This window comes from Crassostrea angulata, chromosome 1 (genome assembly GCF_025612915.1).
Source record: "Crassostrea angulata isolate pt1a10 chromosome 1, ASM2561291v2, whole genome shotgun sequence".
NCBI lineage: Eukaryota > Metazoa > Mollusca > Bivalvia > Ostreida > Ostreidae > Magallana > Magallana angulata.
Window position 1 is genome coordinate 188,859 of NC_069111.1, and position 13,290 is coordinate 202,148.

Sequence of the window (13,290 nt, forward strand, 5' to 3'; positions counted from 1 at the left end):
TATGAGAAGTTGATCAAGTTTTAATTGTATAATACATTAATTTGATGAGATTATGCTACAGAACATTACAGAGGTATGAACACTAATCACATGGCTCCATAGACAGTCAATAGAATTACTCCAGGCAGTGTAAAGACAAAGTTCTAGATTTCAGTGGACACCTGGCCTGCTCTACAAAGGATGCCTAGTGACTGTGTCTTGCACCCAGCTTCTGTGTCTCATGCTTTTGCTGGACCAGCCGACTGTTGAGCCTGCATCTGATTCTGAATCTTAAGTTGTAAAATCTCTACGGTAACTGAAACAAGAAATGCAGATACACGGTTAACTGTAAAGAGTACACATTGTAGATGTGGAAAACATTACAGTCATGGGGGTATTCATTTCATTATGTTCTCGACGAGACAATTTTCTGTGAACATAAAACCATCATGAAGATAATGCATTAATATTAAAAATCATTTCTCCATAGCTATACAGGGATTTAGACATTTACTTTAAAATATTTTTAACTTAAAAGAATTTTTGATTAAAAAAAATAAAGTGATCATTATTAATATGGTATTAATTGACACAATCATTGGACTATTCGATAACAGGAAAAAATTTAATTGAACCTCTGTGAAATTAAACCACCATGAAAGATATCAAAACAGCAAACCGTGAAATTTTAGGCACATGGAACATAAAAGCCCCCCCTCCCACCCCCACACTCCTCCAGACAGAGTTAGTGAGGAAATCTTACCTTGTTTCATTTTGTACTTCTCAGCCAAGACTGGTTGAACCTTCTCCATTTGTTTTGTGACAAAATCAATCTTCCTTTTAAAATACTCCTTTCCTTTGGATACTTCCTGATTTAACGAACAAAAAATAAAAATTTTACAAGAGGAAACATAGTGAAAGAGTAATTCTGCTTGTTTTACTATAAGAGAAAGTGTTATAATACAATTTCAGAGTCAAAAGACATGGCTCTAGGTTGTTGAAGAGAGGTAAATAATGGTTCTGTCTGGTCTTCCTGCCTTTAACAATTAGACCTCTTTCTTACCATTTCTACATAGTAGCCGGTCCCTACATCGACTAGCACTGTGGAGACATCACTCAACTGTCCCGGCACATACATCTGTTACTGTTAAGGAGCAGTTGATACAAGTCATGCTATCAGACTACACATACAATGTAAATGTGGATTACACATGTATTACACTCTCACGTGTTCATATATACTGGTACAATACATGTATTTACATTGATATGATCTCCTCACATCCACCCAACATGTCATATAATAAATTCTTTTAAATGTGGTATAATTGGAAATCTGTTGATATAAATGTGGATTAAAGTACATTAAAATTAGAATACTTTCACCGGTTTAGAATTTTCTAATTTTACACTATAACCAAAAAATAGCTAAATTTAAAAATTTTGGAGAGGTGAAAAATGTAAAACCCCCAGCGAGATTTACATGACTTACAGATTCATAGTAAACCCTCTAACCTATTGCGCTGTTAGGTGACTATACTGAGAAAGAAATACTTATAATATGATTACACTTCATTTTATTGTTTATTTCGATAAACAACATGAACAGTATGTCACAACATGGAGGTATCCCATACCACCTTAACAAGTTTAAATGTTTCCCAATCCCTTTGCCCTAAAACCTGACACCAATTCTCCAACTGTGTGTACAAGGCTCTCCTGTCCCTAGCTGCAGGTCTGTATCTCCCGGTCTGTAAAAATTCGGATGGACGACCTGGGAGCTACAGTGCCTCCCATAGTAAAAAACTGCAATTTACGGCGCACAAAAAATTGCACTAGTTTTGGACTGATTAATCTCATTTCCGAACATATTCTGTACAAATACTTGCTTCCAAAAAATTTCTCGGACAATTCACTACAGATATCGTCACTTCACTTGCCTCCGATATTCTTTTAAACACGATCACCAGCCCTGTAAAGTGAAGTGGTGCAGTTTGTTTACATGTAAAAATGGCGACTCTCGATCTCGACGTGAATTAATATACTTTATTTTCCGAGATCGGTTAGCATGTTTCAAAGAAAGTCTGAGGCAAGTAAAATAATAATATCAGTAGTAAATTGTCTGAAGAATTTAATGGTACTAATTGTTTTCACAGAATTTGCGTGAAAATAAGGTTAATCAGTCCAAAACTAGCGCAATTTTTTGTGCGCCGTAAATTGCAGTCTTTTACTATGGGAGGCACTGTAGCTCCCAGGTCATCCATCCGAATTTTTTCAGACCGGGAGCTACAGACCTGCAGCTATCCTGTCCCCACATGCAGATATTCTGGTATGTCCCCAAAGAAGGCCTGGTTATATATGTATGATTTTCATAATCTAATTTATAGTAGGGCTAAACTGAAATAAATTAGTCAGTGGTGTAGTTACATGTATTACTGATGAGCCTATAGAGGCTTGGTGTTAAAACAAGGATACAGAGCTGGTCAAAGGAACTAAGATGTCCTTGCTGTTGTTTTCAGGACTAACTTTATTCAAACATTCTTGGGATTCCAAAAATTTCTGTTGAGCAAGTTTTAATTGGTTAAGTGATGATGTGAATAACTCAATTTCCTGGAAAGAAAAAAAACGACAAATTATTTTAAATTTTATAGTTATTATCTACTTTTTCCCTTAAAAGAAAACAACTACAGAGATGATCCTAAAAGATCTTTTATCATCAAAAGATCATTAGATTCAAAAATTTTCATTCAATAATTAACGTTTCTTAAAAAATGAGCAGATTTTGGAAAGAAAGATTTGTTTATACAAAAAATAATCAAAAATCTTAAAGTAAACAAAATTAATTCGATTTACTGTTGACTTTATGACAGAATTTAGCTTCTAATCTTTGAATGAAGAACAAACATGGTGATTTTACCTGCTCCAGTTGTTGAACCAGTTGATTCAGCTGAGGTATCGGTAACTGACCGATGTCAACTTGGCCTGCTTGTTTGGAAGCCATGCTTGCTGTCAAGAGAATTCCTTCAAGGGAGAAAACTGTGTTCAATTATTTATAAAAGCAGAAACCATTATTGACAGATTTCAAAATCCCGGTTAAAGTATAATGTGTTGATGGCATCCAAATTATTTTAAAAAGTTTTAATCATTCTATTCATTAAAAGGTGCGTTTTATTAATTTATTACATGAATAATTGTATTTAGTTATGCATTATGTTGAAAGTAAACCAATAAATGAGTCTCTGATATGGGGGCAAACTTTACAAATTACAGATGCTTGCGGCATTATATAAGCACAGTTTCTCTATATAGTGGTTGATATTGCAGAAAAAAAATGTACAGGATAGGAATGAAGGTACGCTCCAGGCAAAGAATCAATGATGAATCAGAATCACGAGTCTGGCTCTACTACACAACTGCTCAGTGGCTAATGGACCATTGTACACTATGTACTAAGACCATGTTTTACTATAATTGAACAACCATTATATATTCAGATGAATCTTCTTATAAAGCAGAGTGACTAAAAAAAAGAAAGACACTTTGTTGTTCTAGCTGTTTTTATTACTCACCAAGATACATGCTACATGTATGCACATCGATCTATAGGCTGATAGAAAATAAGCCTGTAGAGTTTGATAGACTCAGATTTTAATCATTGCTACGGTATTTCATGAACTGAACAGACTGCATACTGTCATGTTAACCAGTATTAATAATATCTCCAAATAAATAAATACATGTACATATGAATAAATACTAGTATATGAAGATAGTGTACAATTTGTCATGTAGATAAATACATGCACTTATGCTATAATATCATATATTAATCAACTGTACTACATGAATAAACTCTAAAGAGCATTACATTGTGTAATTATAACGAGACTGAATCAGTCCTCTACAACAACAGACTAGCCTTAATTACATTGTGTAATAACGAGATACTGAATCAGTCCTCTACAGCTAGACTACCCATAATTACATTGTGTAATAACGAGACACTGAATCAGTCCTCTACAGCAACAGACTAGCCATAATTACATTGTGTAATAACGAGACACTGAATCAGTCCTCTACAGCAACAGACTAGCCATAATTACATTGTGTAATAACGAAAAACTGGAACAGTCCTTTACAGCAACAGACTAGCCATTATTACATTGTGTAATAAGGAGAAACTGCATCAGTCCTCCACAGCAACAGACTACCCATAATTACATTGTGTAGTAACGAGAAACTGCATTAGTCCTCCACAGCAACAGACTAGCCATAATTACATTGTGTAATAACGAGAAACTGAATCAGTCCTCTACAGCAACAGACTAGCCATAATTACATTGTGTAATAACGAAAAACTGGAACAGTCCTTTACAGCAACAGACTAGCCATTATTACATTGTGTAATAAGGAGAAACTGCATCAGTCCTCCACAGCAACAGACTACCCATAATTACATTGTGTAGTAACGAGAAACTGCATTAGTCCTCCACAGCAACAGACTAGCCATAATTACATTGTGTAATAACGAGAAACTGAATCAGTCCTCTACAGCAACAGACTAGCCATATATCCTGATTATCACGTCTAGCAGAACCCGGTCACAAAACACCATATTAAATCCTACAAAAACGAAATAGCTTTTTTGAATGTACTAAATAAATGATGCCCCTATGGAACCCTTACCCTCTCTATACCAGTATGCTGTCTGCCATACGTAAGTCTGGTATTCAATGTATTCATATATACTCAAATAAAATTGATAGACTAAGTATTAATTAATGTAAGAATGGTACAATTTGCTGATTATAAACATTACTGATGTTGGCTGTATACACTGTACACGGGAACACAAAGAAAGAAGTTGAAATTCAAACACAAAAAAAATAAGAAGGGACATTCTTAATTGGCACAGGTATTAAATTCCATGAAGCTTTTCAGTGTAATACTACAATGCAAGATAAAAATGTGTATTCCATCACAAAATCACAATGGTACATCAACTTTTTTTATAGTAGATATATAATTTTGTGACCATTTTTAAAACTTTTCCAAAAAATACATAATATACAAATTGTAATAAAAGCTTCCAGATTAAGACAAGTTGAATATCATATCTAACAATGAAAGCAAACATGTAATCCATACATGACACAATGACTTTTAATCTTCTAACGTATACATATGCTTTTATTTACAATCTAATATCTAATAAAATCTAATATCTTTTTTCTTTTGGATGGGGAGATTTCCCTTTGAGATCCTAGAAATCTATTCCTGACACCATCAGCTGCTGTTGGGAATTCCGGGCTGCAGAAAAAATTGCATACTTAGAAAAAGTCAAAATTGCTGATTCAACTTGCATACAGTAAACTGACATTTACATGCTGCGACAAATACACAAAGCACCAATGACAAACGGGGTTTCGACAACTTATTGTTGTTATCAAATATAAGATACCTAGGAGTACTAGATCACAGCAGAAAGAAATATTTTGGACTATGATGTTCCTGCATAAAATGTGATATCTTACCACATTCTTAAGGATTACATTTACTCAGGGTTTGAGATTTCAAAAAATATTTTTACAAAGTCCAATACCTGAAGTCAAAAAATGTTTTAAAAAATAAAAATAACAATTTTATTGACAAAAATCAATATTGATATCCGTGTTTTGTTTATTTGAGGAAGCTATGCTTCAATAGTAGATAAATAATGAAACAGAGGAAAAAAGTAGATCATTGACCTAGTTATTTGAAAGTGAAAAACAGCACCACAGTAGTAGGGTTATAATGTAGAATAAAAAGTTTTTCGTTCCTATTTAATAGTGGAATTTTTTTCGCCCCTGAGTAAACGTAATCCTTGATAAAGTTGGTGTAAAGTCATCTGAGATGAAGAGTTCTTTACCTTCAAAGTAAGTTGTGTCAGCATCATCGTCTGGTTGTGGGACAAATGGAGGCTCCACCTCAAGAAGGTGGTCCCAGTCCACACCGCTAAAGAAGCTCAGCTTCCTCACATCTGTAACAGAACATAGGGTAAAAAACACAGGGAAAATAAACTGAGTACAGATCTCAGTTATTCATTAAATGTTAAAAAACGGTGTATTGGTGGGGCTAAAAAGAAATTGATATTAAGTGTCTTTGGCCAAAATTTTTTATATAAGCAATAGACATGTATTTTGTTAAGATCAACCACCTTGGCAGCAATTGACATAATGCAGCAAGGCCTGAGAAACTATAGTAATCAATACTTTTTTTTGGACTAGTTCTCAAACATCTCTGATCTATAGCATACTAAATCACACCTAACGATACTACGATATAGGAGCTGACTTTGCATAGATTTGCTACTACAATATCTAATCAACTTTGTGGGCCTACAATACGTCTATAGATATTTCTTCAAACCTTGACTTTAATCCTGAACAAGAGCCTGTATGGCCTCACAATGACCTACTGACCTCGTTCTTTGGGTCTGTGTTGGGGCTCCATGGTCAGTAGTGCATCAATGGCTGACTTGGCAGCATCTGACAGAGGCTCCTCTTCTTCCCCTGGCCAAGGGATATCTACAAACCAGTCAAAAACTAGTAAGTCAGCAAGTCTACAACAAGTCAATACCAGATCTTTAGAGTGTGAGTTATCTATAAGTCAGTCAGGAATTAGTAAGTCAGCAAGTCTACAACAAGTCAATACCAGATCTCTAGAGTGTGAGTTATCTATAAGTCAGTCAGGAATTAGTAAGTCAGCAAGTCTACAACAAGTCAATACCAGATCTCTAGAGTGTGAGTTATCTATAAGTCAGTCAGGAATTAGTAAGTCAGCAAGTCTACAACAAGTCAATAAAAGATCTCTAGAGTGTGAGTTATCTATAAGTCAGTCAGGAATTAGTAAGTCAGCAAGTCTACAACAATCAATAAAAGATCTCTAGAGTGTGAGTTATCTATAAGTCAGTCAGGAATTAGTAAGTCAGCAAGTCTACAACAATCAATACAAGATCTCTAAAGTGTGAGTTATCTATAAGTCAGTCAGGAATTAGTAAGTCAGCAAGTCTACAACAATCAATACAAGATCTCTAAAGTGTGAGTTATCTATATTTCAGTCAAGAACTAGTATTAAGTCAGCAAGTCCATAACAAGTCAATACCAGATCTCTAGAGTGTGATTTATCTATAATTATTAGTTCTCTCTGTTTTAAGGCAGTATTAATAGACACCTCCATATTATCATGTATTTCCAATCAAAATAAACAACAAAATCTGATATAATTTTATTCTTTTCCAAAAATTGTTATGAATTCAAATCTCGCTGGAGCTTTTAAAATCTTTACCTTTCAAAAATTAATTAAACATATTTTTTGCACAAACAGTGTAAAATTTGAGAAATTCTACACTGGTGAGAGTAATTCAGTAATAATGAACTTTCATCTGCATTACCGGTAATATCGACAGATGTCTCATACCACCTTAAGTTATCTGTTTGCCAGTATATCAATTTACTACAGATCCTTTAAATATTACAAGAAGTGCTTTATAAACCAGCTATCTGTTTAATGAATTACAAAAACTAAGGATTGACTGTTTATTGGAATATATATGTAATCAGACAGATGATATCTACATACCTCTGTTGAGAATGTTTTGGAACACAAGTTCTGGGGTTTGGTCATTAAACGGTGGAACTCCTGTCAGGAACTCAAAAAGACAAACTCCGAGAGCCCACCAGTCTACACCTTCATCTGTCAACAAAACAAGAGGCCCAGGGGCCACATCGCTCACCTGAGCAACAATTGCCTTAATTCTGATCAAATTAGCATTACAGTATCAAAATATCTTAACAACTAAGTACAGTAGATCTTGCTAAAAAAATTGAAAATCTGCCAATTTTTATCCACCTCTTTCTTTTGGTAAATACCAAGCCCCTTTTCTTGTTGTACCTGTAAGATGATTTTTCTCTTTTCCTATATACCCCCCCCCCCCCCATTTTGTTGCCCCACTTTTCTCTAGGGTATCATGGTTTCACCAAACTTATATCTGCATAACCTGTGCTTTCACACTAAGTACTGAGTTTTGGACCGAAAAACTTTCCCAGAATATTTTTAAAGATTTTCTCTATATATGTAAAAATTCAAACTGCCATCACGGCCCCGCCCTACCACTAGGGACTCTGATTTTGAATTTACAATACCCGAGGATGCCTCTACACAAGTTAAAGCTTTTCTGGCCAAATGGTCTTTAAAAAGAAGATTTTTAAAGATTTTCTCTATATATACCTAAGTAAAAATTCATCCCCCACTGTGGCCTCACCATACCACTGGACTATTATTTTAACAAACTTGAATCTATACGATTTGGAAATGCTTCCACTCAGATTTGGGCTTTCCTGGCCTAATAGTTTTGAGAAGAAGATTATTTTAGAGATTTTCTCTATGTATAAAAATATATCCCCCATTGTGGCCCCGCCCTACCCTCAGGGACCATGATTTGAATAAACTTGAATCTACATTATCTGAGGATGGTTACCTGCCAATTTGAGCTTTCTTGGTCATATAGTTTTTGAGAAGAAGATTTTTAAAGATTTTCTCTATATATTTCTATGTAAAACTTGATCCCCCAATTGTGGCCCCACCTTACCCCCAGGGACCATGATTTGAACAAACTTGAATCTACACTACCTGAGGATGCTTCCATTCAAATTTGAGCTTTCTGGCCTAATAGTTTTTGAGAAGAAGATTTTCTCTATATATTCCTATGTAAAATTTGATCCCCCCGTTGTGGCCCCGCCCTACCCCAAAGGACTATGATTTGAACAAACTTGAATCTACACTACCTGAGGATGCTTCCATTTTAATTTGATCTTTTCTGGCCTAATTGTTTTTGAGAAGAAGATTTTTATAGATTTTCTCTATATATTCCAATGTAAAACTTGATCCCCCCATTTTTGCCCCACCCTACCCCCGGGCACCATGATTTGAATGAGCTTGAATCTACACTACCTGAAGATGATTCCATTATAATTTGAGCTTTTCTGGCCTAATAGTTTTTGAGAAGAAGATTTTTAAAGATTTTCTCTATATATTGCTATGTAAAAATTCATCCCCCTATTGTGGCCCCACCCTACCCCCCAGGGGCCATGATTTGAACGAACTTGAATCTACACTATCTGAGGATGCTTCCACTCAAATCTGAGCTTTCCAGGCCTAATAGTTTTTGAGATAAAGATTTTTAAAGATTTCTTTATATATTCCTATGTAAAACTTAATCCCCCAATTGTGGCCCCACCCTACCCCCGGGGACCATGATTTGAACAAATTTGAATCTACACTACCTGTGGATGCTCCTATTTTAATTTGAGCTTTTCTGGCCCAATAGTTTTTGAGAAGAAGATTTTTAAAGATTTTCTCTATATATTCCTATGTAAAAATTCATCCCCCCACTGTGGCCTCACCCTACCCCCGGGGACCATGATTTGAACAATTTTGAATCTACACTTCCTGAGGATGCTTCCATTTAAATTTGAGCTTTTCTGGCCTAATAGTTTTTGAAAAGAAGATTTTTAAAGATTTTCTCTATATATTCCTATGTAAAACTTGATCCCCTTCTTGTGGCCCCTCCCTACCCCCGGGGACCATGATTTGAAGAAACTTGAATCTACACTACCTGAGGATGCCTCCACACAACTTTTAGCTTTTCAGGCCAAATAGTTTTTGAGAAGAAGATTTTTGAAAAATACCAACAAATTTTCAATAATTCTCAATTATCTCCCCTTTAAAGAGGGCGTGGCCCTTCATTTGAATAAACTTGAATCCCCTTCACCTAGTGGTGCTTTGTGCCAAATTTAGTTGAAATCTGCCCTGTGGTTCTTGAGAAGAAGATGAAAATGTGAAAAGTTAACGACGACGACAACGACTACGACTACGACAACGACAACGACAGACAACGGACAAATTGTGATCAGAAAAGCTCACTTGAGCCTTTGACTCAGGTGAGCTAAAAACAGGCCACTCATCAGTCAAACCTCCATTGTGTATCTACATGTACATGACTTTTTTGTGTGTGTGTATTCGCAGACATTAGTCTACATAACAAAGATTTATCTTTTGTTACATTAATACATTCCTGATTTATGTGACTTCACCCATGGAAACCACTTTTTGATTAATTACAAACATAAAATTATAACAAGTCAGCTGTAAGTTTTTGTCTCCTGTTTGGTTTATGCACATGAACTTTAACTGATAACTGAGAGAATATGCATAAAAAATCTCACAAATAAAATAGTTAAAAGGGAGAGTGTAATCAGAGGCTTTGGGGTATTTTTCAAATTACGGAATTTTTTGTTTTGAAAAAAAATACCCAGTAGTTGTTCTACAAGAAAGTAGAATTGTAAAAGTTGGTTGTACAATGTAACTATTTTCTACCAATAATTCCAGAGACTAGAGGTAAAAGATCTTAAATATAGTCATGTACATTAAGGTTTCAAGTGTTTGATGAAAAAGTTCTAGTTTACCATGACTTTTACGGAGCAATATTTCAGGGGCCAGATAATCTGGAGTTCCAAGAATCCTCTCCTCCTCGTCGACCGGAGGCCGGCCCCGCCTCACACTCCGCGGTGTCTTAAATGGAGTTTTCCTGGTGGCGGGTGTTCTGTGACTGACCGGAGTCCCCATCATCTGTCCAGCAGGCGTCTTGGGGATAAAAGGTGTCCCAATTTTTCGAGCAGAGAGAGGGGTGCAGGGGGTCTGAAATCCTGCCCTCTAACAAAGAAATCAGAGTTTGACATTACACATTTAATTTGCTCATTCATAGGGAGATCAAAGAAGATAATTCAAAAAAGGGAAATCTGATAGCTGTATGGTAGCTATACTAATTTTTCTGTTGAAATATTTTAATTACAGATATATATTGAACATGAGCATTTCCATCAGATAAAGGAAACAATACCCAAGCTCATTAAAATGAGACTTAAGCTGTGACATCAAGACACAACATTAAGCTGATGAATTGTCACTTAGCTGTGATGTTAAGCTACGAGATAAAGCTATGACATCATGATACAACATTAAGATGTGACGTTAGGCTATGGTGTTAAGCTGTGACATAAGCTATGACATTAAGCTTTGACATAATGATGTTAAGCTGTGAAATGGGCTGCGACGTAAAGCTGTGACAGTTTACTATAACATTAAGATATGATGTTAAGATGTGACATTAAGCTTTGTATTTTACATTGACATTAAACTGTGACTTTAGGCTATAACTTTAAGCTTTAACATTCAGGATTGAGACTAAGCTATAACATTAAGTGATGTCTAGACCTTGAGTTTGCTTGGTTCTGGTGTGGCCGGTACAGAAGCCAGGGGTGAGGACTGGCAGTCCCCTGACCCATGAGACAAAAACCGCACATGTGCCTCTCTGGTGACAATCTTCTCCTAAAAAGTACAACATATTTTGTATATGACAAAAAAAGTGGTTGTCTAGATTTTGATAGGTGACGAATCTGATTTAGTGACTGTTAATGTCTTGTTAAAAGCTTTGAATTAAAGTAAAAATAAGAATTAAAGATTTATGACCTGATTTACCATTCACAGTATATTGTTACACATGAAAACAATATTTCAACTAGATTAATACACAGACTTAGTAAGTGACTAGTTTACACAGATCACATGACCTACTGACCTTTTGGACCTCCATTTTGACCTCTCTGCTGTCAGGAGAGCTGTCACTGTTGTCACTAATGCTGATGTTGTCTATCCCTGACATCATCAACACGGACTCCTCCTCTGTCTGGTCCTCTCCCTTATCCTGTCCGGGGTAGGGTACCAGATTACAAGGGGAAACAACTCCATTGTCAGGGGAGGCCACCTGTTCCTCTTCACAATGAAACGTAAGGACTTTAGCTTTAAGTCTTTCTTTGTTGGAGTTCTTTAGTATGCCAGGTTCTTTCATTGAAAAATTGCTTTGACTCTCAGAAATCTGAGTAGTCATTTGGTTTCCATGGTTACTATCAACATCTGCCTCCATGTTGCTGTCTTTGGCGACTCCTATCTGTTTTCGTTTGTGTCGATGCTCATCTCCAAACAAACCAAGAACCTGAATCTCCTGAGTCAGTCCAGAGTTAGAAGGATAGATCTGCTTAAGGGCAGGGCTCTTATCTATCCCACAGAACTTTCTCTTCCTGACACAGTTCTTTGTAACCGTGTCAAGGTCAGCCTCCTCTTCATCAGAGTGGTAGCTGAAAGAATTACTTGTTACATTCACTCTACTTCTTTGGACTTCCAAAGCTTTTTCTTTCTTAGTTAAGCTTTTACAGCCCTCATTATTGACAAGCTGCTTTTCTTTACTCAGCTTTCTTGCACTAGAGGAGCTTCCTAGTTCCAGTTTATTTTTATAGACTAAGTTTTCTTGGTCATCACTGTCCTCGGAATAGGACCCATAACGCATTGAGCGAAGATTACGTGCTGCGTAAGAATTCCACACAGATTCGTCTGTCCGATGCATTTGAGGTGTATCATCCAAAATGCTCTCTTGCCGTGATGGTGCCTTTAGATGGCTGTTACAGCAGTTCCCATGACAACCATGGTGTTCTGTTTCACACTGGTTACTATCACAGCTATGGTCTCCTGACTTACATTGGTCAAACACGGAATCACAGCTTTTCTTTGAAATGGAAATAGAAAACTCCACACTTGAACTTGAGCTAAATACACTTTCATCAAAGGAGATAGTTGACAGTCCTTTATTTTCTTCAATAGCTGACAGTTTAAGCATTGGCAATGATTGGCTTTGACTTTGGAGGCTTGACAGTTGAGTGGACTCAATCTGAACATGACTAGACTCAACAGACAGCCGAGTGGACTCAATCTGATTGGACTCACTGACATAGGAATGACTCCAGTTGAGTGAGTCCTGGAGGGTGGGGGTAAGGCTTTTGACTGGAGGGGTGAGCCTGGCCACCGTACTCTGGCTTACCACCCTGTCCCTCAGGGAAAGAGGTTTGGCTGACGACTGACACAGGGGCGAGTTCAGGGACCGAATGGAGCCGAATGACTTCTGGGATCCACTCTCCTCCAGCAGGGAGCTTAGCTTGTGCTTCCTTATGGACTGGAGATTCTACAATTATACAGAATCACATTACAATCATATTTAGAATGGAGATTCTACAAGTTAATACATAATCACATTACTGGTACAATCATGTTTAGAATGGAGTTTTTACAAGTCAAAGCAATAAACTACTGAAGAATTTTTTCACACAGTCAAAGATTGGGAGTTTTATAGATTCATGAAGAGACAAAGTGTATATTCTATTG

At 36.3% G+C, this 13,290-nt stretch overlaps 1 protein-coding gene across 2 annotated transcripts in view; it reads right to left on the reverse strand.

The window, feature by feature from the left end:
- LOC128190837 (serine/threonine-protein kinase greatwall-like) overlaps positions 1 to 13,290 on the reverse strand; it is a 22,538-nt gene continuing 9,248 nt past the window's right edge. Inside the window, exons 8-18 of one of the 2 annotated variants that reach the window (XM_052863162.1) lie at positions 11,657 to 13,090; positions 11,293 to 11,406; positions 10,485 to 10,731; positions 7,600 to 7,713; positions 6,441 to 6,545; positions 5,888 to 5,998; positions 2,897 to 3,000; positions 2,455 to 2,589; positions 1,043 to 1,117; positions 743 to 848; positions 1 to 295 (exon numbers count right to left, since the gene is read on the reverse strand). In XM_052863162.1, coding sequence (XP_052719122.1) covers positions 219 to 295; positions 743 to 848; positions 1,043 to 1,117; positions 2,455 to 2,589; positions 2,897 to 3,000; positions 5,888 to 5,998; positions 6,441 to 6,545; positions 7,600 to 7,713; positions 10,485 to 10,731; positions 11,293 to 11,406; positions 11,657 to 13,090 — 2,622 coding nt within the window. In that variant the 3' untranslated portion in view covers positions 1 to 218. Of the gene's footprint in view, positions 296 to 742; positions 849 to 1,042; positions 1,118 to 2,454; positions 2,590 to 2,896; positions 3,001 to 3,526; positions 5,290 to 5,887; positions 5,999 to 6,440; positions 6,546 to 7,599; positions 7,714 to 10,484; positions 10,732 to 11,292; positions 11,407 to 11,656; positions 13,091 to 13,290 lie in introns of those variants that run through there. The other variant, XM_052863083.1, reaches the window with a different exon arrangement.